The sequence below is a fragment of the Alosa pseudoharengus genome, unplaced genomic scaffold (genome assembly GCF_046254945.1).
Source record: "Alosa pseudoharengus isolate Yale_2024_CS ecotype anadromous, Long Island Sound unplaced genomic scaffold, YU_APseudo_1.1 YU_APseudo_1.1_scf_20, whole genome shotgun sequence".
In the NCBI taxonomy this organism is placed as follows: Eukaryota; Metazoa; Chordata; class Actinopteri; order Clupeiformes; family Clupeidae; genus Alosa; species Alosa pseudoharengus.
This window is the reverse complement of record NW_027468664.1, coordinates 11,221,055-11,246,054: the sequence shown is the minus strand read 5'-3', so window position 1 is coordinate 11,246,054 and position 25,000 is coordinate 11,221,055. Positions and strand designations below refer to the sequence as shown.

The 25,000-nt window shown below is 43.6% G+C and overlaps 2 protein-coding genes across 5 annotated transcripts in view; both read right to left on the bottom strand.

Moving 5' to 3' along the window:
• Positions 1–13,711, bottom strand: part of braf (B-Raf proto-oncogene, serine/threonine kinase) — a 17,058-nt gene extending 3,347 nt beyond the window's left edge. The window contains exons 1-14 of one of the 4 annotated variants that reach the window (XM_076296568.1): positions 13,550–13,711; positions 10,980–11,081; positions 9,424–9,705; positions 8,566–8,669; positions 7,696–7,798; positions 7,117–7,265; positions 6,704–6,823; positions 4,648–4,807; positions 4,312–4,351; positions 3,086–3,205; positions 2,242–2,378; positions 1,856–1,973; positions 1,272–1,356; positions 904–1,080 (exon numbers count right to left, since the gene is read on the bottom strand). In XM_076296568.1, coding sequence (XP_076152683.1) covers positions 904–1,080; positions 1,272–1,356; positions 1,856–1,973; positions 2,242–2,378; positions 3,086–3,205; positions 4,312–4,351; positions 4,648–4,807; positions 6,704–6,823; positions 7,117–7,265; positions 7,696–7,798; positions 8,566–8,669; positions 9,424–9,705; positions 10,980–11,081; positions 13,550–13,711 — 1,859 coding nt within the window. Of the gene's footprint in view, positions 1–903; positions 1,081–1,271; positions 1,357–1,855; positions 1,974–2,241; positions 2,379–3,085; positions 3,206–4,311; positions 4,352–4,647; positions 4,808–6,703; positions 6,824–7,116; positions 7,266–7,695; positions 7,799–8,565; positions 8,670–9,423; positions 9,706–10,979; positions 11,082–13,542 lie in introns of all 4 variants that reach the window. The other 3 variants (XM_076296569.1, XM_076296571.1, XM_076296570.1) reach the window with 3 other exon arrangements.
• A 9,795-nt stretch (positions 13,712–23,506) lies between these two features.
• On the bottom strand, positions 23,507–24,770 carry mrps33 (mitochondrial ribosomal protein S33). Its single transcript, XM_076297307.1, has 3 exons — positions 24,562–24,770; positions 24,035–24,251; positions 23,507–23,946 (listed from the first exon to the last, which is right to left on the bottom strand). The coding sequence occupies exons 2-3, from the start codon at positions 24,247–24,249 to the stop codon at positions 23,841–23,843; spliced, it is 321 nt and encodes a 106-aa protein (XP_076153422.1). The 5' UTR covers positions 24,250–24,251; positions 24,562–24,770; the 3' UTR covers positions 23,507–23,840.
• Between the last annotated feature and the right edge of the window lie 230 nt (positions 24,771–25,000).

Here is a 25,000-nt window from a genome sequence, read left to right as displayed (position 1 = left end):
ACACACACACACACACACACACACACACACACACACACACACACACACACACACACACACACACACACACACACACACACACACACACACACACACACACACACACACACACACACACACACACACACACACACACACACACACACACACACACACACACAGTATAGTAGCTGCTTGATTAGTGCCAGGCTAGGAGCCAGACTCCTCGTAGTGTTCCCCTTCATGCGGCTGACAGAAGTGTTGTTCTCAGACGCAAGACTTTGGCAGACATTTGTAGAGGCAACTCAACAGCTCTGCCTGAACCGATCCGTATGACAGCAGGCCTAACCACAGCTCGTTCATCACCCTCCATCACGCGGACAGCTCTGCTGCAGATGCTGTACGCGGCTTTTCTTTCTCTCGCTCTCTCTCTTTTTCTTTTTAGGGATTCTTCAGGCCAACTCCTGACAGGTTGTCCGCTAAAACTGCTCTTTGTAGAGCTCTGTTTGGAGATCAGATCAATAGCAGTTTAGGGCATCTAAGAGTTCTAAGGAGAACGTGAAAGGGGATACGATATGAGGGCCTTCCAGGGGCTTCTCTGTGAAGAGGCCATACAGCCACGGCCAGAGAAGCTATTCTGCTCTGACTGCAAACAATCTGGTGCTTTTGAAGAAGTGTGTGAGCAGCTGACAGTACTGGGTTTCTATGTTTTCAAGTGTCATTTCGATTTCTTGTTGGAACGCGCGCACACACACACACACACACACACACACACACACACACACACACACACACACACACACACACACACACACACACACACACACACACACACACACACACACACACACACACACACACACACACACACACACACACACACACACACACACACACACACACACACACACACACACGACTTACTCCATGCCCTGCGCTGTCTGGCGGGCGATGTCTATGAGCTTGATCATCTCGAACTTGGTCTCGATGATGTGCAGGTGGTGGTAGAGGCTGGAGCCCTCGCACCACTGCGTGACGATGGCCAGCTGGGGCTTGGTGGTGTAGCCCATGAACAGCAGGATGTTCACATGACGGGTTTTCCTGATGACGGAGAGCGAGAGAGAAAAAGAAAATATACAGACATGTTTATTAGAAAGTCAAAAGTATCACAGTGATATCAGTAAATACGATAGTGCCTTACTGGAGTAGAAGGACTGATTAAGCAGACTTTAAAAGTGATTCTAGCCTTGGAATGCACACTAAACAGGCTGCCTGTAATGCTCGACTCCTACCTGAGAACGCCCACTTCATTCTTGAAAGCCTGCAGCTGCTGAGGAGTGGGTGCAGTGACGTTCAACCTCTTCACCGCCACATCACCTGTGGGATGGGACTCAAACGCTCATCAGGATGTACAATACGGTACGTCGTTTTCTAACAATCTCCACTCAGGAGGACTACAAACTTCTCATATCAACAATTTACGAGGGCTGGATTAAGCAAGGGATGAATACAAAAATCACACCATTCTCCGTGAAAACAAGAAATCATCCCAAAACGTACAAAAATAATTAATTCACTGTCTGATTTCTGCAAATTACATTACATTTGGCTGACGCATTTTTTTAACCAAAGCGTATATATTGCATATATTAGAAAGTACATTATTTTCAATCTTTACTTTTTATTTTACAGATTGCAACCTGGTCATTTCGATAATAAATTATGGGGATGGCTTCAGCAAATGATAGATGCAAAAAAAAACAAATATTCTCAACATACACCAAAAAAAAAACACTCAAAATCTCTATTCAATTTTGAAAGGATTTTCTAGGATATCCATCACGGGCATTTGAGTGGGGCTGATTCATGCGCGTACCGTGCCACTTTCCCTTGTAGACTGTTCCAAAGGAGCCCGAGCCTATCCGCTGTCCCAGAGTGATCTGGCCCTCTGGGATCTCCCAGTCGTCGCTGGAGTCCCGCCGGCCCAGGGTTTTCTAGGACACACACAGAGAGAGAGCAACAAAACCCCATGAAGCTACGCCTGGACACACTGAACAGAGTGGGTGGTCATTACGATTACAATTCATGAGCTGAATTTATGAAAAATGTATTATTCAGCAGTATTTGAGAGCAAATGTGAGCCTGAGCAGAGACTCCTGTTGTGTGTGTGTGTGTGTGTGTGTGTGTGTGTGTGTGTGTGTGTGTGTGTGTATGAGTGAGACCAAAGAGGGGTGGGGGTGGGGGGGGTCACCACCGGCTCACCATTTTATTGCGGTCCTCAGACGAAGACGACGACTTTCGCTCGCGCTGTTGGCATGGCGACTTCTGCGGCACCTTCACATTGGTCAGGGAGCCTGGCAGCGAGGCAGGGGGCGTGGCGGACAGTCCTGTCGTGGAGCCTGCGTTAATGGTCATGCGTTTTTTTGCGTGTGAATATTGGGAGAGATGGAGATTGATGGAGCAGGAGAAAAGAGGAAAACAAACAAACAAAGATGATGCTTGTAGGAAACAACTCTCAAGGCAAAAAGGTCCAAGAGTGAGTACAGAAAGGGGGGGGGGGGGGGGGTCAGGGAGAAGAAAAGGTAAAAGGAACTATGTGCTCATAAAGTGTGACATTTCTTGGGGTGGAGGGGTGTCACATCATACAGCACGTGCAGTGTTAAGTGAATCTTGTGGGCAAGGGTTTCTGGGAGGTGTAGTCTTCTTGATTTACAAGGTTCCACTGAGGTGCAGGGGAAGTTCACTGTATGGGCTACACTTTTCATCCACGACAATCGGCACTACTAACTACTGTGGAGAAGACAGCACTGACATACTATGCTGATATATATATAGTGTGTGTGTGTGTGTGTGTGTGTATGTGTGTGGTATTGACAAACAGCATGTGAAAAGCTTTCAGAAAGACAGGGTGATACACTCACAGAGAGACGGGTGCACTGCACAGACCAGACCAGACCAGACCAGACCAAACGGACACAGACACGCACAGACTACCGAACAGACAGAGCAGGAGAGAGTGAGGGAGGGAAGGAACGAGGGAAGAGAGGGAGGGAGGGAGAGAGGGAAGGAAGGGGACGAACACAACGACACACGAAGGCCTAGCTACCTCGGAACACAGGCTCGGGGTCAAAATCAAAGACAGTGTCATTGGGGTAGGAGTATAGGAGGGGGCTTGAGGTCCGCGTGCGCTGTTTCCTCAAGCAGCGGGCTGGGTGGGTCGGGGGGGCTGCAAAAAGGGGCGAGAAGAGACAGACACAGGGTCACGCCCGCACCCCAGCCCCGCTCCTGAAACCCCTCAGGGGGGTGGGGGAAGAGGGTGTGGAGGGGTCAGAGGGTAAGGGTGGGGGTGGGGGGAGGGGAATTAAGGGATTAAGGGGTGGTGGTGGGAGGGGGGTAAGGTGTGAGTGAAGGAATCATCTGCTGTTTTCTGAGGAGGCTTCATGACATGTTCCTTTTGGAGATGTCCTTTGACTTAATGTAATGAATTATGGTTCATACGACTTCTCATACTCTATACTAATGTAATAATCAGTGGCTCAGAAATCATGTGTTGAGTATCTCTACCTGACAGCAAGAAAAAAATATTCCAATTCTGGAAAGATAAAATCATCAATCAAATGATTACCATATACTGAATATTCACCATTATCACTTATTTATGTCATATTCAATATGCGTAAGTCCGTATCAGTTTGGGGTTTTAAAGATTATTATAAAAAGATCAAAATGCTGACAACCATGGGATGTTTTGCAGAACTAAGTCTTGTCTGTTGGTGTTGGGTGTGGTATGGGAGTGTGAGGGTTTGTGGCAGATCAGAGAGGTGGGGGGGCTGCTTCAGGAGGTCGCCATGGGCCCCCCTGCTTCTCTTTGCTGTGGGCAGGTCTCACAGGCCAAAACACACACAAACAGCATGGAGACATGGGATGAACGGAAGCCACTGAACGAGTGTGTGCTTGTGTGTGTGTCTGTGTGTGTGTGTGTCCTTGTGTGGGAGGTGTAGTCTTGATTTACATGGTTCTGCAGAGGTGCAGGGGAAGTTCACTCTATGGGCTACACTTTTCATCCACTACAATCGGCACTACTAACTACTGTGGAGAAGACATCACTGACATACTATGCTGATATATATAGTGTGTGTGTGTGTGTATGTGTGTGTGTGTGCGTGTGTGTGTGTGTGTGTTTGTAGTGGTGGACTCTAACCTGAGAGTATTTACATGCCTGTGTGTGTTGACACTGCCAGTTGACCTGTGCAAGTGTGGATAGGTGCCAGTGTATGTGTGTGTGTGTGTGTGTGTGTGTGTGTGTGTGTGTGACAAGAGGGGAATGCATACCTCCGTCAGACCTCTGTAAACCTTGATCACGAATCAAGTCCTGAAACAGACGGGACAGCTACATTAGCATGACTTATTATTGACATATTATTATTCATGTATAAAACTTATTGTACATACTGTTCAATTTATTCAATGTCATTGTAAATCATTTTAATATTATGGCAGAAATGTCTCAGACAGGAATGCAGGAATTTGTCAGACTAAACGTATTTGTAATTGAGATCATTCTGGAAACAAAAATGGTACGTCATCACAGTTTTAATGCATTTATGAGAAATACAGCTCCATATGTGTGTGTGTGTGTGTGTGTGTTACTGTTGTGAGGACACTCACATCAATGTTGACTGGCTCGATGGTGTTGATATGGACGTTGGGGGCGGAGGAGGAGCGGTCCCTCTGACCAAACTGGTTGCGGTGGTCCTCCTCCCCTGGGCGGAAACTCTGCGGGATGGGGATGGACTTGGACGGGGAGACTGTGGCATGGCACAAGGACCTGAGAGAGAGAGAGAGAGAGAGAGAGAGAGAGAGAGAGAGAGAGAGAGAGGGAGGGAGAGAGGGAGGGAGAGAGGGAGGGAGGGAGAGAGGGAGGGAGAGAGAGAGGGAGAGAGAGAGGGAGGGAGAGAGAGAGAGAGAGAGAGAGAGAGAGAGGAGGGAGAGAGGGAGAGGGAGAGAGAGACCGTAAGAGAGGGAGAGGGAGACCGTAAGAGAGAGAGAGGGAGAGAGAGAGAGAGAGAGAGATAGAGAGAGAGAGAGAGAGAGAGAGCTCAGTGGTAGAGAAAGCGGATGGCACACATCAGAGGGGCCTAAATCCCACTAGACACTGCCAGCCCACACCTCTCATTCTAAGTATCTGCTATTGGCAAGTCTGGACACCTTCAACTGAAAGAAGTGCTTCACCAGGCCAGTAAGTGAAGCTTTGGAGAGCCTTTCAGATGACCACAAAATGTGTGTGTGTGTGTGTGTGTGCTGCACATCCCCTTCCTTCCCTGTGGCACTGCCCATAATACAGAAATGAACCACAGAAGGAAGACACAGCTGATACACTTCTCATGCAAAATGTCAGTGGCTGTGTTTGGACAGGGGTCTGGTACATTATGAGCATATAGTGTGCTAGCAATACAACTTGCAGGTGTGAGAATCCCTAGCTTTGGGGTTGGATCTCTGCCTACTATCTATCGAACATTGCTCCCTGGGGAAAAGTGAATGTTTGGATCCTTATAACCCAGAGACAAGAAATACTATGTTCTGATTAGCTGACAGGGGGCTATTAATTCTAAATATCGGGACACCTATGAAGTAGATCTGGTAAATAAAAAAAAAAGGTCCATAGCAAGCAGGCTTAGCACCAGTGGAATCAACTGTAACTAGGCTAACTAAAAACGCACCATTATCTGTAAGTAAAGAAAGCAGTGCAATAAACTAAACAAGTTGGCTTGTTTTTGAAGTGAACCACATGCTTCCGAGTGGAAACCGAAGGAAACGGCTGGCAGGGTGTCCCGATATACAGAATTAATGGATTTGGCGGAGGAAACTCCACGATGCAAACGCCTCCGCCTCGTCCATTAATTCCGCATATCGAGACACCTCGGCAACCGTTATCCCTTACACGTCGAACGCAAATCACAGCTCCTGAGCAGGGGTGCCTACAATGCAGGTTTCTCCTTTTTGCTGCGTCGTATGAAGAGGCCCCTCATTAAAGGCAGTCGCCTTTGATCTTCAAAGCAGATGACAAACAACTGGCTCCAGTGACCTAAATACACGCGGGCTGTGTCTCGGCAAAATGACTTCAAGCGAGGCTGCCGCGGGAGCGGCGCGGAGTGGCGGCCGTGTTGTCGTCTTAAGGCTCCTGCACACCACCTGCGTGAGCGAGTCAGCTGCGTGGTGTGTCCGTTTTCATTTCGGCCCCCATGTTAACAGGTTAGAGGTTGCACACTGCCTGCGTGACGCGCACGTCTCAGTCAGGTGCGGGTCTCGAGCCGCGCCGAAAACGAGCGCATGCTAGAAATTAGGGCCGACGCCTTTTTTTTTTTTTTTTTTTTTCACGTGACACGCAAGCGTGTTTGGAAGCGTTTTCCTTCAAAACAGAGAGTGAAGAGATGTTTTAAACAGGCAGAGAGGGCCGCCGCAGCCTCACACACGATTCTGGTGTGCAAAGATATAAAAAAAAAACGCCAAGCAGCCACCACGGAACTGACATGCAACAGAAACGCCACGCATGCAGAGTGAAACCCCTGTTACCCATGGGCCTCTCTCTTTCTTTTCTTTTCTTCCTTTCTTTCCTTCCTTTTTTCTCTGATTGCCTATATTCTGTAAAGCGCCATGATGCATGTGTAATGTTTTGGCGCTCTATAAGCACAATAAATTGAAATTGAATTGAAAGAGCCCTTACCCGGTTGAGTCAGAGGGCGGCAGGGACGGACAGACCTCGGACACGGGGGTGGTCCCCTCGGAAGACACCTCCTCCTTAGTGATGGGGTGGTGCTCAAAAAACTTGGAGACCAGCAGCAAGCTGCAAACACACACGTGCACATTTAGTTAAAGACAATAACAGATGCAATGTGTAAAATGTGACTTAAGTCCTGATTTCAGTTCCTTTTTAGAGAATAAGTGTGCACTTTATGAAATATAAATATTTATATCACTATGGCAAGTTGACTGAAGATTTAATGCCACAGCGGTGTGTACAGTATACAAACAATATTTTGAATAGGTTGCTAATTTGCTTTTGAGTAACTCTGATTAAACAAACAAACAAACTGAGCTTTTTGGAGTGTCTAAACTACATATCCCATGAGCACTTACTCCAGCTGGTCGTAGTTGACACACATGAGCGGGACCTCGGTGCTGCAGCGCTGGTGGAACTTATAGCCACATGTTTGACAGCGGAAGCCCTGGAAAAGGAGCTTCCGGCAGAAATCACAGAAGGCCAGCGTGAAGAAAGTCTTCCTCACCTGCCAACCAATCAGAGAAAGCGATGTTAGAGGTGAGTGTGTGTGTTGAAGGTCGAGAGCCAAATCAAAAGCTTTCTGCTTTTCAGTTAGCTGAATTCTGACTAATCAACTGTTTGTGTCACTAACCCTAGACCTATGTAGCTATCATTATAGCACACTATTGTATTTCTTAAAAGGCACCACCAATTTGCCTTCAGAGACCCTTTCACAACCACCTGTCCACAATGTACTACAAATACACTCCCTCTCCTCCCACCCCTTACACATCATGTCCTTGTAGTTACAGCAAAATGCTACGTACTGAACAAAAGCAAACAGAGAGTTTTGTCACAAGGACCAGGGTCAGACGGCCATGTGCCTCAAAGCCCACGTCTGAGAGATCAAATGATTTCGGCCAATAAAAAACATCTTCTTCTGGGATGAAACTCACAAAGTTATGGGTGGTCAACGGCACGTTCTCCAGGACCTCCACATGAAGCTCCTCGCCTGTCAGCCAGGAGATATCTGTATCCCAGCCAAGCGGCTTCTTCTCTCTATAACAAAAACAGGAAGTGTACAGACGGTCAGTGGTTGATTTGATTTAACTTCTCAAGAACTTCTTATTGTCTACTCAATTAGACTGTGCATATATTCACATAGACCTAACTTGAAAAACATATACTACTCTGTGGTGGATTTCTCGTAATAAAAACATTGGTACTAGGTAGATAGATAGATAGATACTTTATTGATCCCCAAGGGGAAATTCAAGAAACTAGCTGCTATTATAAACAAAAGGAACAGTTTGCCCTCAAAAAAAACAAAATAAACAATTTCATTAACTGTTTCCTCCCTCTCTCCATGAAATATTTATCTACTGTTTATTAGTACACAACTCCCCCTGAATCCCTAGTGGAATATGATCCCAGAGGACTTGCTTTATCAAACACATGACTCATGTTGCTGTGTACAGTGCATTGACCTCATGTGTTTACAAAAATGGCTCTAATGGTAAAATATTAGTCTGACACATTAGAAAGATCTTATTTGTTCTCTGTTTTGGTTCTGCAGGATATATGCAGATTAGATATCTTCTGGCAATAGTGAAGAGGTTGGTAGCAACGCACAGAGTAAGAGCAAGCTGAATGAGTTGGCTCCAAATATTACATAAGGGTGGGGGTGCGAAATGTGTGTTAAAATTTGCAACAACATCACAACACCAAACAAACAGACAGGTAGAATTTAGGAGTGAGGTTTGACAACTACAGGGGCATTAGAGTTAGAGAGAGCCTGCGTATGTGTGTGTGTGTGTGTCTCTCACCCATCCTGTATCCTGTAGACAGCACAGCACTCAGGAATCAGTCCTCTCATCATCAGAGCCTTCTTCAGCGAATCCCTCACCGTCATCCCACAGCGAGCTGGGACCTGAACGGCACACACACACACACACACACACACACACACACACACACACACACACACACACACACACACACACACACACACACACACACACACACACACACACACACACACACACACACACACACACACACACACACACACACACACACACACACACACACACACACACACACACACACACACACACACACACACACACACACAGTTAGGCCCACCCTCCACATACACGGCAGCCTCAAAACACCAGCGCCAAACAAAGTCCGGCGGAATCGACTCGCCTCATAAACGCACATGAGAAGACTCTCCTCTGTAGCTAAATCTGGACGGCGGCAATTTAATTTCTTGCCTGCGTTCTCTGGCCCGTCCCGTATCTAGGCTTTCCTGTGCTAACCCGACAGTCGCACGCTGCGCGGCTAATCAAAGTAAAGGGGGTCACCTACATTCAGTCATTTCCCAGGGCCTCACACCGCCTCACAATCTGCTGAGGGAAAATTCCTCCCACCCCGCTTGACTGATTGCCTACCTGCCTGCCTGCCTGCCTGCCTGCCTGCAAACCTCCAGCATCTCTGAATCATCATTATCATGTCAAAGGCAGGGCTCTTACTTTGACGAGGTATGGGTGCTGTAAGGGAGGTTCTGACAAGGGGAGAGGCACTGGTGCGTACTAAGAGTATACAAAGAGTGCGAGCAAGGGGGATGTTAGCAGTCACACACACACACACATGTGCACACAAACACACACACACACACGTACCACTGTCCTCTGTTTGTTGGGCAGAAACACCCGGACGATAGGCTTCTGCGGTGAGCGAGGGTTGCCGCGGGTGGCGTCCGTGGGGGTCTGCAAGACGGCCAGGGTGTTGGGGGCCGGGGTGAAGCCCTGTGCCCCACTCAGCTTGACGTCCAGCAGGGCAGAGGAGGAGCCGACTGGCGTGGGAGAGGAGCAGGAGAACTCAGTGCCGTTCCCAATGGCCTCCAGGAGCTGCTGCTCCCTCTGCTGCAGTGCATCTAACTTACTGGTGTACTCCTCATAGGCCTGAGAGGAGAAAGGAGGAGAGGAGAGGAGAGGGAAGAGGAGAGAGGAGGGGAGAGGAGAGAGGAGGGGAGAGTGAAGAAAAGAGGAGAGGAGAGGAAAGAGGAGGGGAGAGTTGAGAAAAGAGGAGAGGAGAGGAGAAAGGAGGGGAGAATTGAGAAGAGGAGAAAAGAGGAGAGAGGAGGGGAGAGGAGGGGAGGGGAAAGAATAGAGGATAGGAGAGGAAATAGGAGGGGAGAGTTCAGAAAAGAGGAGAGGAGAGGAGAAAGGAGGGGAGAGTTGAGAAGAGGAGAGAGGAGGGGAGGAGAGGATAGGAGGGGATGAGGAGAGAGAGAGTGGAGGAGAGGAAAGGAGGGGAGAAGAGTGTAGAAGAGAGGAGAGGAACAGAGGTGAGAGGAGAAAAGATAGAGAAGGGAAGGAGAAGACAGGATGAGGAGAGAGTGAAGGAGAAGAGACGGGGTGGAGGAGAGAGGGGGGGGAGGGGGAGGAGGGGATAAGAGGAGAGGAGGATGACGAGGGGAAATTAGAGGAAAAGAGGACACGGGGAAGAGGAAGGAAAGAATGGGTGGAAAGAACACAAGGGAAGAGTAAAATGGAGAACAGAAAAGAGGAGAGGAGGATGATGACAATGAGTGAGAAGGAAAGATGAGAGAGGGAAGAGAAAGAAAAGGATGGGTAGAAGGAATACAAGACAGAAGGAGTGAAATGAATGAGAAGACCAGAAGAGAAGAGATGAGTAGTGAGCAGCAGTAGAAAGAGTAAAAGAACAGAAGGTTAGAGAGGAGAGGAGTTAAAGATGAGACAAAATAACACAATAGAACACAACAATGTATCTGTCTACACAGAGCACAAACACTGGCCCAACTACAACACCATGTTCAGCTCTTCATTTAGGGTAACTGGCATAATATGACCATAATAAGTGTGCTGTGCTCAGAGAAACAACTGTACATGTATAATGCTTCAATGCTCTATTAAGGACTTATTGAATGAGCCTGAAGTATAACTTTTTCTTCCACTGTACAATAATTTGGTTTCTTTTCACTTTTTTGATGACCATTTCCATATCCAAACAAATATTTCATGATGTTGTCACGACAGAGGGTGTCTTGTCATCAAAACAGTGGAAATCACAAATGCATTTCAAAAGTACAGTGACTGTACAGCACAGGAAATTTGTTGTACAAATCTACCCACATGCGATATCACAAGTTATCTTTAGGCCTTTATTGGAATACAGTTTGTAGAGAAGAAAAAGAACAGTTTTGTCATCTCACCTCCAAATATATGGATGGAGGGTTGTGCTCTCCCCCAAACTTGTCCAGAAGTGCTTCTAAGTGCTCCTGTGTCAACTTAATCATCTGCTTAATGTTCCATATCTACAGTGGAGACAAAGAGGGGCAATGGTTTCCAGATGTCAACACATTCACTCTCCATCCATTGCATGTTATATGGTGCTTCTGCATAAGATTAACCACCACCTGAGCTTCAAACACCACAAAAATGTATAAGAGTGTTCGATATGCAATCATTTGCTGCACATGTTAGCTGTTCACACTGAGTGCATCACCTAGTGCTCTCAGGCTAGGCCCGAGGCAGAGAAGACAAATGCTACGGCGCTACGAGTCCTGAGGTGTGAACATTTTCACGGCCGTCATGAAAGTGAGAGCTCAGTGCAGGGGGTTTCCCCAGGGGGACAGAGCACGGAGTGAACACTCACAAAGGTTTCCGCACACGGCCTCACCAAACCTCAAACCCATCCCAAACCTATATGCACAGACAGTCCACGTGATTTCTACCACAGATGTGGCAATCTAATTTAAAAACATGTACAAACACAGCCAAAAAAATTCTAATTCGTTACGGTAATGACAGCTGAAAATAGTGAGAGTTTAAGTTATTGCTTCATTTTCATCCAGAAATCAGTGCAGTGTTAAGTAATTTGTAATGCTTTTTCATGAAACACAACCAACACACACACACACTGCTCATCTCACACACTCCCTGAAACTGAGCAAGAGACCAGGGAAGACACCGTCCATGTGACTTACATGTGACACATTTTTAAATGTCAGGTGAGATTTATGTTCACTGACTTCTTCTGCTCAATGCAAAAAACAAACAAACAAAAAAATTCTGATCAAGAACCGGTCTGATTTGATCTAATCTCACATTCCAACAGCTGTGCAGTCAAGTTTGTGCTTGGTTTAGTAAACACTGCAGACAAGCTGAATCCTGTGCAAGTGTTTTAAAGTTGTTGTGTTATTGCTATTGTCAATTAAATCTGGCACTTCTTAATGGATTGGAAAACAGTACATTCTAAGCCTTATGGTCTTCAAGAGCTTCATCCACAGCATTATTGAGGGATGGATGAACCTCTTGGGCAACTGACAGTTAGCAGCATTTATTTGCTACAAAGTGTTACATTTGTTAACTCACTTGTGAGGCAATAGTCTCCATGTTCCTTAAATGGACATGAAAACAGCTGATTTACCCGAATGAGGGAAGCTATGCAATCCTTGTGCCAGGCATGAACCCCCCCCCCCCCCCCTCCCCTTTAAGTTTGGCTGTCAATCATCATTGCCTCAAAATGCTTCACAAATGACAACCAAATCCCATCTACTGGCACCAACTGTGAGCTCTGGTTACACCCTTTAATTGATCCACTTAAATAGGTAGCTGCTGAGGGTGTAAACTTAACTGTTACAAAATCTGCAGCTGGGTATGAGGGGGAAAGTTACTGTAATCCTAAAAGAAAGAACCTCATGAAATCTTACTGACTTAAGACAGGTTTGACAGTAATCAAGACAGGCAAAAAGCTGAGCAACTTTAAGCCTAAATGCTCCACCTTTACCATTTACCAAGTCATTACCTTTGCAGTGATGACAGATACTACTGATCATTTCATTAGCCTTCACACCAAAAGGAACAGCCTTGTCAAATGTCAAAGTGTACAGCTGGTTCAAACCTGGACCTATGCGACGACATGGGTAATGTCAATAACATAGACGTCAAAAGAACGTAGCACATTATTCTGGCAAAGACATCTGATAGACTGAGTGGGTAAACTGAAGAAATAAACTTGGCGTGCGTGCATACAATGTTACATTGGAAGAATATAATCCTCTCCACTCATGTCTGCTGTATAGGCCATCTACACTACACCAAAACACAGTAATAAATTTCAATTATTCCTCACGAACCATCCTATCAATAATTCAGAAAAGAAAATAAATAATGTAGGTTCAAATCAACCAATACATGGCGGGGAGTTTGCACTACTTGTTCAACGCCAACGTTACATGTTACAGTCCTTGAGGTTCGGAATGAAATGCATCAAAACTGGGGCAGACGAAAAAGTCGGTGTGGTCGCTATATTAATGGCGTATTTAATGTGTTAACACTGCATACAACGAATAGGCGTTAGCTTTTTAACATCAGATGTATTGCCAGATAGCTAACTGTGGCTAACAATCTCCCTGCTATGCTAGTGAACTAGCCAGCCTAGTCTGTTGGCTACAGCTGCAGTGGGCTCAGGAAAAATAAAGCGAAAAGCGAATGAAATATAGGCAGGCCTGATAATAAACACTGCTCAGCGAACTGCACTGCATATGCGAAAGAATGGCTTGTGTCGTCATTGGGAAAGCCATTTTCAGAAAATATGTTTGCATGTTAACCAACGCGCAATATCAAAGATAACCGTATACATTTTGTGCATCATCTTGCCCCCTGCAATGCATCCCCACGATCCATAATACAGCCGGTGTTTCCTGAAGATCTACATCCAGCAACCTCCGCTCGGCACCCGACTCCCTTGCCCCTCGCTACCCTGTCACCCACCGCATACCTCCTCGGGAATGTCTTGCTGACATTCGGGAATCCCCCCGGAGCAAGTGGTGTCGAGCCCAGCGCCCAGTTCGTCCAGTCCCCGCTCCCGCTCCGGATCACGGTCCATGGTGTCTCCGTTGAAGACGGGCGGTGGGGACTCGGCGCTGCTCAACGCCGCCATTTTAAACTGCGAGAAGCTGAGTGGAAAATAATAGGGGAAAGAAACAGAGCGTGAGACAGGAGGGGGAGACAGAGAGGTTCAAGAAACGTAAGCCGAGAGGGGTAAATGGGGATAGTGGAAAGCATACATCCAGAAACTAGTCGCACTATGCTGTATTTGCACTTCAGGGTCGGTGCAACAAATACTTGACAATGAATTGTATTCTACGATGCTTATGCATACCCTTCATTGTTTTCAGTAAATAATCAAATAGGCTACTACTTCTACAAAATGCAATTAATCAGTCTTTACAATAAGCTACTCAAAGTCCACAATGGTTACATTACTGATTCTTTTTTTCCTCTGTTTCCATCATCTTCTATGTTTTCCCCATTGGTTGTGAGAATAGCCTAGAGTGCTTCACATATTGGCAATCATTTACTAGGCAATAAGAACAAATAGGCTAGCCTACATTAATTCAAATTATCTGCCGTTGTTGGTTGGCATTGATGGAGATGATTAATAACAGGGGTCTCGGCATTAGGCTATGGTGTCTAAACAACATCTCAAACTTTAACTGTGGCTTGTAGATTTCCACGGGGTGATCTCACCAATGAACATTCAAGAACTGCAGAATTAATCTTACTTGGGCATGTAGGCCCTACCTTGATGTATAGTGGCAAAACTGGTCTAGACCAGCAGCACAGCAGTAGGCATATTGTACAAGAAAGGACAGAGGGCTAATTCTATTAAGGTGCCCTGAGTAGGCGGTTCTCCTAAAGATGTTCTATTAGACAAGTGCTATTTCAGGAAAAGTCCTTGTATATGGCTCTAGAGGCATTTCTTAATAAAAGTTGGGAACAGGATTTTTTATCATATTTAACATGTGCTGAATCCAACTAGCCCTGTTCCCAAGCAGAATTTTGAGTTTTTGACCATCTAATTAGCATCAACAAAATGGCTGCCAAAATGGCGATTTTGGGCACTTTCTTCGGATGGGCATCATTATACCATGTAAATAAATTTAATATTGTTCACATCTGTGCATCTCAGAAAGCTCCTGTGGGCAATAAATAAAAAGTAAAGGCTATGAAAAAAATATATATATAAAAAAACTATTATTATGCTAATTAGCCCTACCACCTCATGAACCATACTCTTGACTATGTTTCTGGTCCTCTTTGGCAAAGAGTCTGGCCTGGCTTCATTGGTAAACATGTTCTTTGTGGTGGGTGGACACATGTTTGGAGTTTAAAATCATTGGAGTTCCTTAACTAATCACAAACAACTGTTAACTAACAAGCTAGCATCATATCCTTGATTCCAAATGGGAAAGATGGCCAGCAGTCACATGTTTCATTTGATTAGATTATTTTAGATTAGATTCACCTTCATTGTCATTGTGCAGAGTACTGAAAATATATAAGTGTATGTGCAGTATGAACAGTATAAATATCAGTAGAATATCGCTATGTTTAAGTGTAATTACAGTATGTACATTTATAAATATAAATAGAATACTATGGGTGGGATAGGGGCAAAATGTTCGCCTCCTTGTTGTCCCTGTGAATGTTGCCATCGACATGGACACCTCAACAGGCACAGGCAAGGATTGGCGTTGATGGAGGGGTGTGAGGAACCAGTGATGTGTTGAGCAGTTTTCACCATCCTCTGCCGTGCTTTCCGGTCGGAGGCAGAGCTGTTGCCAAACCATACTGTGACACAGTTGGTGAGGATTCTCTCAATGGTGCAGCGGTAGAGGTTTAGAAGATCACCAGGATCTGAGGAGAGAGGTTGTGTTCTTTAGTCTCCAGGAAGAAAAGATGCTGGTGAGCCTTCTTGATCAAGGTAGAGGTGTTGAGGGTCCAAGAGAGGTCCACAGAGATGTGGACACCCAGAAACATGAACTGGTGACATGCTCCACCTCAGTCCTGTTGATGAGGATGGGGCTTTGTGAGCTAGCTTTTGACTTCCTGAAGTCCACAATGAGGTCTTTGGTCCTCTTGGTGTTGAGAGCCAGGTTGTTGTCGGTGCTCCTCAAAGTTAGGTGCTGGACCTCCTCCCTGCAGGCTGTCTCATTATTGTTGCTGATGAGAGCAATCACAGTAGTGTTGTCTGCAAACTTGACAATGGTGTTAGAGCCATATACAGGTATGCAGTTGTAGGTGAAGAGGGAGTAAAGGAGGGCTCAGCACATGCCGGTGTTCAGGGTGAGGGTTGAATGGGTGAGGTTATCTAATCTAACAGACTGCAGTCTGTTGGTTATGAGGGCCAGAATCTAGTTTCAGAGGGAGGTACTGATACCCAGTTCACTGAGTTTGGTGATCAGTTTGGAGGGGATAATTGTGCTGAACTGAAGTCAATAAACAGCATTCTCACATACGTAGGTGTTGCTATTGTCAAGGAGGGACAGGGCAGAGTGAATTGCCGTAAAGATGGCATCCTCTGTGCTCCTGTTCTGGCAAATTCTCTTAAAGCACTCTATACTGCAAACAAAATCTACCTCTGGGTACAAATAAAGTAACTTGAACTTAGTTATAAAGTTATTCATCTAGCTATTAATTCACAGGACATTCAATCATTTTACTAACACAAAGGTTATGAAGAAATATGGGTAACACTTTATGGTAAAGGTACATGAATTATCATGAATTCATGCATTAATTAATTCATGATTTATGCATTACTTCATTCCTTTATATCCTATGAATCATCAGGAATTGACATGAATTCATATACTCTCATTCATGATGACCTGAACAACACATCAACTAAAGCATTAGGTGTGATGGGTACAGTATATCATTATGATTTATGATTTCTTAAGCATGATCATCATGATTACATGAATTTTAGGTTAATTGGCCATGCATTCATCATGTCTGTGGCCCCTCAGCTAAAGTAGTGAATAATGGCATGTGTTTAGAGAACTCCAAAGTTATGTTCAAATCAGAATTTGAGCAGTGATGACCACATTTTTGGCAGAAAAATAAATAGTCATGATCATGCTTAATACATCATAATTCATAATGATGTGCCCACCATACCTAATACTTTAGTAATGTGTTCATGTATGAGGTCACAAATGACAAACTGAACTCAGTAAATTCCTGATGATTAATTAGATATTAATGAATGAAGTAATACATAAATCATAAATTAATTCATGCATGAATTCATGATAATTCATGTACCCTTACCGTAAAGTGTTACCGAAATGGGTAAAGGCCTATGTAACTTACTCCAAGACTACATACATTACCAACCTAATTCACTTCAATTATGTAAAATGTAATGTTTTATGGCCAAGTATACTTGAGTATACAAGGAATTTGGTCTCTGCATGTATCCCATCCGTGAATTAGTGAACACACAGGTCACACATTGAAGCACACATTAACCTGGAGCAGTGAGCTGCCTTGCTAGAGTGATGCTCGGGGAGCAGTGAGGGGTTAGGTGCCTTGCTCAGGGGCTTTTTTTCCTACTGGTCGGGGATCGAACCGGCAACCCTTTGGTTTCAAGCCCGAAGCCACCAGTAGGTAACCAGTAGGCTACAATTTTAAACTTTACATTTCATCACGGGGCAGCCGTGGCCTACTGGTTAACGCTTCGGACTTCGACCAGTAGGCGCGGCTGAAGTGCCCTTGAGCAAGGCACCTAAACCCTCACTGCTCCCCGAGCGCTGCTGTTGTTGCAGGCAGCTCACTGCGCCGGGATTAGTGTATGCTTCACCTCACTGTGTGTTCACTGTGTGCTGAGTGTGTTTCACTAATTCACGGATTGGGATAAATGCAGAGACCAAATTTCCCTCACGGGATCAAAAGAGTATATACTTATACTTACTTACTTATCTTTCTTGACCCTCAAAAAACATAAGTCTCATTCGTCAAATACTGTGTGCCTGCTCAATTATAACATTTTAACAATTATATTTTTCAAAGTTTTTTTCAGGTAATTAACATAGGTATGGTAGGTATAATACTAGATTTTTTTAATTTTTTTCACAGCCCGTATCCTTGACCTGGGCCAAGGGAGATTTCTGTGAACAATATGAATTAATTTACATGGTATAATGACATCCTCCATTCGCCATTTTGGCAACCGTTTTGAAATGCTAATTAGATGGTCATAAACTCAAAATTCAGCTTGGGCTAGTTGGATTCAGCACACCTTAATTATGTTAAAAAGTCCTGTTCCCAATACCTCCTGTCTATATGGCAGCTATTACACATCTGCTCTGCAGGTGCTATTCAGCCCCTGAAAAAAATAAATAACTGGACAAACTGATAAGGTGTCCTGATCTGCTCTGTGGAATCTGAGAGAATGGTGGCAAAATGGTAGTCTTGCTCTCTCCAAGTGCTGCTGTTCACTGGGTATTTGATCACTATCACTGGTAAGTTGTTGGTTGACTAGGACAATGACTAAAACTCACAGGATTAGTGGTGTTCCAGTAATTTGTTGTTTCACTTTGTCTTTTAATCATTCTGTTTTTTTAAAACATTTTAAAACTATTGCCCTTTTATGCTTTTATGTACTATTATCTCATGTGTTTTATGTTTTCTTTTTTATTCTTTACTTTTTAAACTATTCTTTAACGATTGCCCTTCTATGCTTAGCCCACTGTTTGCTTTTGTTTATGTAAAGCACATTGAATGACCTCTGTGTATTAAATGCGCTATAAACTTTACTTGACTCCAGGAAACTCTTTCTCCTTGCTGCCTGCATGACAATTGTTTAATACATCTCAGCAACTTCTTCTGTATATCAGATTAAGGACCAATAACAACCTCCTAGGTCTTTTTTTTGTTGTTGTTGGACTAGGTCAACCCACTCCAGTATTATTATAATGAATCATACTGTTTAGAACTCTTTCTCCATATTCAAAAACCATTCAGTGTCCTGCACCAGTTTTTGTTGTTGTTGTAGTTGTTGCCAGTTTGAGATTTCACATGTCTGTCATTGTGTTCACTCATCAGGTGCCTTGAAGAGTGAGTGAGTGAGTGAGTGAATGGGCCAGGACTAGCCTAGAAATCTAGACGCACCCTAGCGGCAGCAAATTACATTTGCTTCCAGGGCTAGTCTAGCAACTCTCCGTTGGCTTATGAGCTCGAAAAATTAAACTTCTATCAGGCCAATCAAATCGTGTATAGAGTCGTTAGGCGGGCTTAACATAATGATTGATGGCAGAGTTGCAACGGTTTGGCTTGAATTCCCTGCTACTTGAAAACAAAGAAGATGGATGTTGCTGTTGGCCAACAGTGTGACACGAGTTAAGCTTGTTTAAAGTTAAAAGTTTGAACTAGCCAACTAGCTCCGCTGGTGGGAAAACTCATGGGACTCAGCGCTGTCCTATTGCGTGCAGAGGGAATTTGAAAGACAACCGATTATCCCGCCCCTCGGACTGAGCACTGCGAACGGTGAGTGCCCAAACCCTACATTTTAATGTGGGTCAGGCTAGGCCAGAACCAGATCAGGCCCAATTTCACTCTGGGACAAAATCAGACCCACACCACCTTTTATCCATTGTAGACATGGGTCTGCCTTTGAACAGTTAGTAGTAGTTAATAGTTCAAGAACAATTAATGTGGCTAAATGTCATTTGTCAAATATCAAAACATTTGTAAGGTTACAGTCTCAAAAGGGCCCTGTGCTGATCATGAATGGTCAATATGAATATTCAATGTCAACATCCCTTCAGGTCAGGTCTAAACCACAAACAGGCAACCAGTTACAGTCTTCTGTAAGGATTTATCAGGTGCTAAATCCAAATCCATAAAACCCAGGGAAAACAGGGGGAACACTGAGGACAGTCCAACAGTGGGTAAATAGCCTCGGCGCTACAGTATTATGAATCTCACCATGGATTAACTTCAACTGTTTATAAAGGAATATCTGTTAAAGCATGAAACACAATGTTACGCAATCAGCGAAGCTCCTTAAAAGTTTCTGTCTGAAAGGTTCCCAGCTGGAGGAGGCAGGGTCCTTGTAGAATGTTTCACTGAGAACGCAGCTCCATGGTGTAGCCTATTTAAGTACAGAAATCATGGGGTATGACAAAAAGGCAATAGCACTGGAATAACAGAAATTAATTTTCAAGTAATTCAAAACGTGCATATCCTTGATCACATTCTCAAAGGCCTTTTAGGCAAAACAGGTAAATTAATTATTACTTATTACACGGCTCTTCAGAGTGCTGCAGAAAGTTCCATTCACATGAATGGGCCTTCCCAACGTTCGGGCCTATGTTAAATCTATTTATTACACGGCTCTTCAGAGTGCTGCAGAAAGTTCCATTCACATGAATGGGCCTTCCCAACGTTCGGGCCTATGTTAAATCTATATAAATCACCAGCAAAGTATATAATCACCGCTGTCAATGGCAACGGGTTTCTTTTCTCGTGTTGGCACTCCGCTGCGCGTCGGGGTTCTGTTCTTCCTGTCGGGACTTATTTTCTGATAATTACCGGCGGACAATGCATTATCCCTTACATAAATCACCGGCAAAGTATATAATCACCGCTGTCAATGGCAACGGGTTGATTAACGTCTTTCATACTTTCATATCCCTCCACAAGAATTCCTTTCGCTTATTGCAATGGAATTTCATTGAAAGGGAAAGTAAGCTAGTAAGACGTTGCCACGCAACACCTGAAACTGTCAAGTTCTATCTGTGTGGTGAACTATTTATTTTGTCAGCGGAAGACACGAAACGGTAGCAAAATAATTTTTAAAGATTCATTGTGTTAGGTTTCTTTTCTCATTTCGGCAAGTAGCCGTGTAATAAGCGGGATAATGTATTGTCCGCCGGTAATTATCAGAAAATAAGTCCCGACAGGTCGTCAGGGTTCTGTTCTCCCTGTCGGGACTTATTTTCTGATAATTACCGGCGGACAATACATTAGGCTATCCCTTACTTATTCTACTGCTTGGTTGAATTTCCCATTGTCCTACGTAATTTAGAACGACCATTAACCGTATGTTATTTGCACACCTATGAAGTAGATCCATTTTTTTGGCCGTATCACACTTGTATATTAATTCGCCAAACTCGTTGTGAAGTTTAAATGAACCGTCACGTTGCATTCGAGCTTTAAAATGCAGATGTTCAGAACATAGTAACATTGTAGCATATGACGGAGGTGGCTTTTAGCTAGATGGATGACAGCAGGCTAGGTAAAATAGCGATGTTTCAAAGTTCATCAGAATCTTGGGATATGCCCGCTTGACAATGGGAGAGATAGAACTAACGACTGAACATAGTAACATTGTAGCATATGACGGAGGTGGCTTTTAGCTAGATGGATGACAGCAGGCTAGGTAAAATAGCGATGTTTCAAAGTTCATCAGAATCTTGGGATATGCCCGCTTGACAATGGGAGAGATAGAACTAACGTAGCAACCATCCATTTAGAACTAGTAATGGCAGTTTGTCCTGCAAGTTGAGAAATTAGTTGATATGTGTCGGAAGAAAGTAGTTCTACAAACAAGACAGTTTTAGCGATTAAAACGTTTAAATTGTAACAGGAAATTAACACAACGCAAGTGGCAACAGTGGAATAAGCGGGATAATGGACTCCACGGTGGTCTGTTCACAGAAGTTAATGAAAGTTGATAGTTTAAAAGTTGAATGTAGATCGTTTAAAAGTTGTTGATAGACACAGTTTAATGCATGTTGATAGGCAGATAATTTAATGGATGTTGATACACCTAGTTTAATGAATCTTAATAAGCGCCAAAGTCACAAAATAACAAACAGCAGTTATGTGGATGAAATGACAAAAAAAGAATGAAAATCTCAATATTCCAGTATTTACTGAAAGGTGCATAATTTGAGTTGGTTGCCATCCGGTGACGTCATAATATGCAAATTAGATGAGCAAATTTAGCCTACTCCCTTCATAAACTTTTGATCATACGCAATGATTTTCATATTTACAGTAGGACTTTATCTCTGACCACTTTCAAGCCATGGCCTTTCGAAATTGATGTCAAAAAAGTTTGAAAGTTGATGTCAGAATTCAGTGTTGTTTTTTTAGATCAAATCATTTAGCATGGGTTTCCTCCATAAAAGAGACCTGCATGTAACTTCACAGCATGCGGTTAAAATCCTTAAATTCATGGACATATCTTGACTTTTTTTTTTTGGCAAAAAAAGCCACCAGTCTTTGAGAAGACGTAAAACATGTTTGAATGGCTATACATTTAAAACAATTTATTTGCTAGAAATGATGCCACATGTCTACATTCAATGCTATTTAAGCCACTTCGAAAGTTTGTTTAAATCCAGTTATTCTGCCGTCATGGAAATGGAACGTCACACTTCAGTACTCTATAGACCTCTGAAGTTCACCTACAAAAAAGCCATAAGGAGATTTGGTATCTTGAGATTTTTCCTATGGGAAAATAACATGGTGATTTTGAATTAACATGGTGATTTTGAATTATCGCACCTGTTAAAGGAGAATTCCGTTGTGTGATATTGACCTAAAGTGTGTTGAAACATGATACCGAGTGTGAACGTATGTCTCATAGCCCAAATCTCATAGTCTCATAACTAGGCTTGTCTCCTGCACTCCAAAATCTGGCGCTAGTTAGCCGTTAGTGCTTTTTCAAAGTTCTCAATGTCTCGTTTTAAATGTCAGGGCCCTCGGAAGTCTACCAATTAAGTGTGGAGATACATTGAGCCTCGTAAATGGTGTAAAACAGTGATTTATTTGCATGGCTAGCCCGATGCCGAAGCACCACCATTGAAAAAGCTGTTGGTAGCATCGGCTAACTAGCGCCAGATTTTGGAGTGCAGGGGACAAGCCGAGATGGGCTATGAGACATACGTTCACACTCGGTATCATGTTTCAACACACTTTAGGTCAATATCACACCGGAATTCTCCTTTAAACTCTCGCGGGCACGAAGAAATCGAGATTATTTTACCACTACATCCCTGGTTAGCTTCAATTAACACCCAGATCTCCTTATATAGGCAAAGATGGCAGCTTTTGGGTACTTTTTGTAGGCTAACTTCAGAGGTCTATGAAGAAAAATAAGCTTGTTTTTTGTTATCTCAAAAAGTATAAAAATCAATACATTGCTCAAGTGTCCTTTTCAAAATTTACGTTACAAAGTTTGAACAAAGTTTATACGTTAAATGGTTGAAGATGAATTAGACGCAGAATTTTGGTTAGAAGAATAAGACAACTTCGGATAACAGAACATTTTCATGCAATGTAATAATGTTGTAATTAAATTGTGAATACAGGTTCACTCAGAATTCTGATACATAAATACAATATAATAAATGAGGGCATGCCTCATATTTGGATAAAATGCTCACAAGTCTAAGAGCTTGTTTTCCATTCTCCATGAGCCATGAAACGAAGTGGGGGCAGCCGTGGCCTACTGGTTAGCGCCTTGGACTTGTAACCAGAGGGTTGCCGGTTCGAACCCCGACCAGTAGGCACGGCTGAAGTGCCCTTGAGCAAGGCACCCAACCCCTCACTGCTCCCCGAGCGCCGCTGGGATTAGTGTGTGCTGAGTGTGTTTCACTAATTCACGGATTGGGATAAATGCAGAGACCAAATTTCCCTCACGGGATCAAAAGAGTATACTTATACTTGAAACATAAAGACAATTACTGAAAACACTTAGAGACCTTTCCTTGGGTGGTTACCATGTCTGTTTTGTCACAGTTCACTGAACTCATAGTTCACTCAGCTCACCTCACTCTGTAAGTAGCATTAACAATGAAAACACATTTATGAAAAACATGTATCCACAGAGGAAAGTCTTTTTGATAATAAAAAAACAGGGAGAACAAAATATACATAGTTCTTTTATGAACACCAGTCATTTACAACACCTGAAAGATACTGTGGAGATGTATAGTATTGTGGGAGATCACAATCTCTATGGTCAGATGAAATATCACACTTTGAAAACCAATAACAAACTCCTACTAGGTAGAATCCTCTTGTGGATAAAGGTATCACATTTAAGATTGATGTGACACAGTGAATAAAATGCACCTGTCCTCAGTAAAAGGTCCATCCTAGTAGTTTGTGGGAGGATTACTTTTGCATTCCATGGAGCATAATCTCAGCCATTGTTCAGTTATGCACAAGGAAGAGTGTCCAAGATGTAATGAAGATACGTGTTATTTCTTCTTTGTGGCTCTTTTGCCCTCTCCCTTTTTAGGTTTCCCTTTTCCTCGTAGCTTCCTGAGCCGCCGCATCTCTTCTTTGAAGTCCTCGTGTTCATCTCTGAGGGAACAAAACAAATCAACCAACTTGTTATGTTCTAGCCATGATACAAATTGATTGTGGTCAAAACTGTGTAACACTGCCTTACCTGAACAATCCCATGTATCTTAGCTTCTGGGTCATGGCATAGTAGATTCTGTGCTGAGGATACCAGTCATACACCTCTTTTTTTTGGGCCATAGGTGGTTCCTTGAACAGCTGCACTACCTTCATGGACTTGGAATCAGTGGGACGCACAACGTCCCCAAATATCCGCGCGCTGAGACGCGCCATGCGCACAGCATAATTTGAGAGCCCAGCCATAGCTGCAATTGTAGATAACCGGTAAAAGACATATTTCGCAATAACATTGATCACCGTTAGTTAACATTAACCTATTTCCACCGACACGTTCCAACACATGTCGACGTCACTGGATTTCAATGGGATCATATTAATTTCGAATGGCTATCTATTAATTTTAATATAGATACAGTGTAGCCTACGTGGATGTTAGCAAAACATTAAAATTACTTGACAATTACAAGGACCAAGCAAGCAAGCTATGTTAAACAAAATCGCAAGCAGAGCAACATTACGTTAGCTAACGCCACAGTACCTATGCACAGTACTCACCTTATTCAAACATTAACAGCTCGCTGATTCAGTGATGTAGGCTATAGCTGCTAACATGCAACAGATATCACGAAAAATACTTCATAATGTGTAAATAGGAGGCCCGACAACAGTGCACCAAAACGTTGACGATAAGTGATGAGAAATTACATAGAATTAAGCTATCAAGCTACTTGGCTATTTCACCTTCGCATGACAGAGTGCTCTTTTTTTAAACTCTCCGGATAGTTATGAACCTAGCCGATTTAGGTTCCGCTTGCTATGAGGTCTATTTTCCACCGACAAGGTATGTTAGTTTATTAATAGCAATTGAATGCAGTGATAACTTCATACATTATTTGACATAGTTTTAAATTCAGTAGGCTATTTCAAATAAGCTCATTATGGCAGAGGAAGTCCTGGTAACACCAAAGGAAGTGTGGTGGGGAAATGTGTTGTA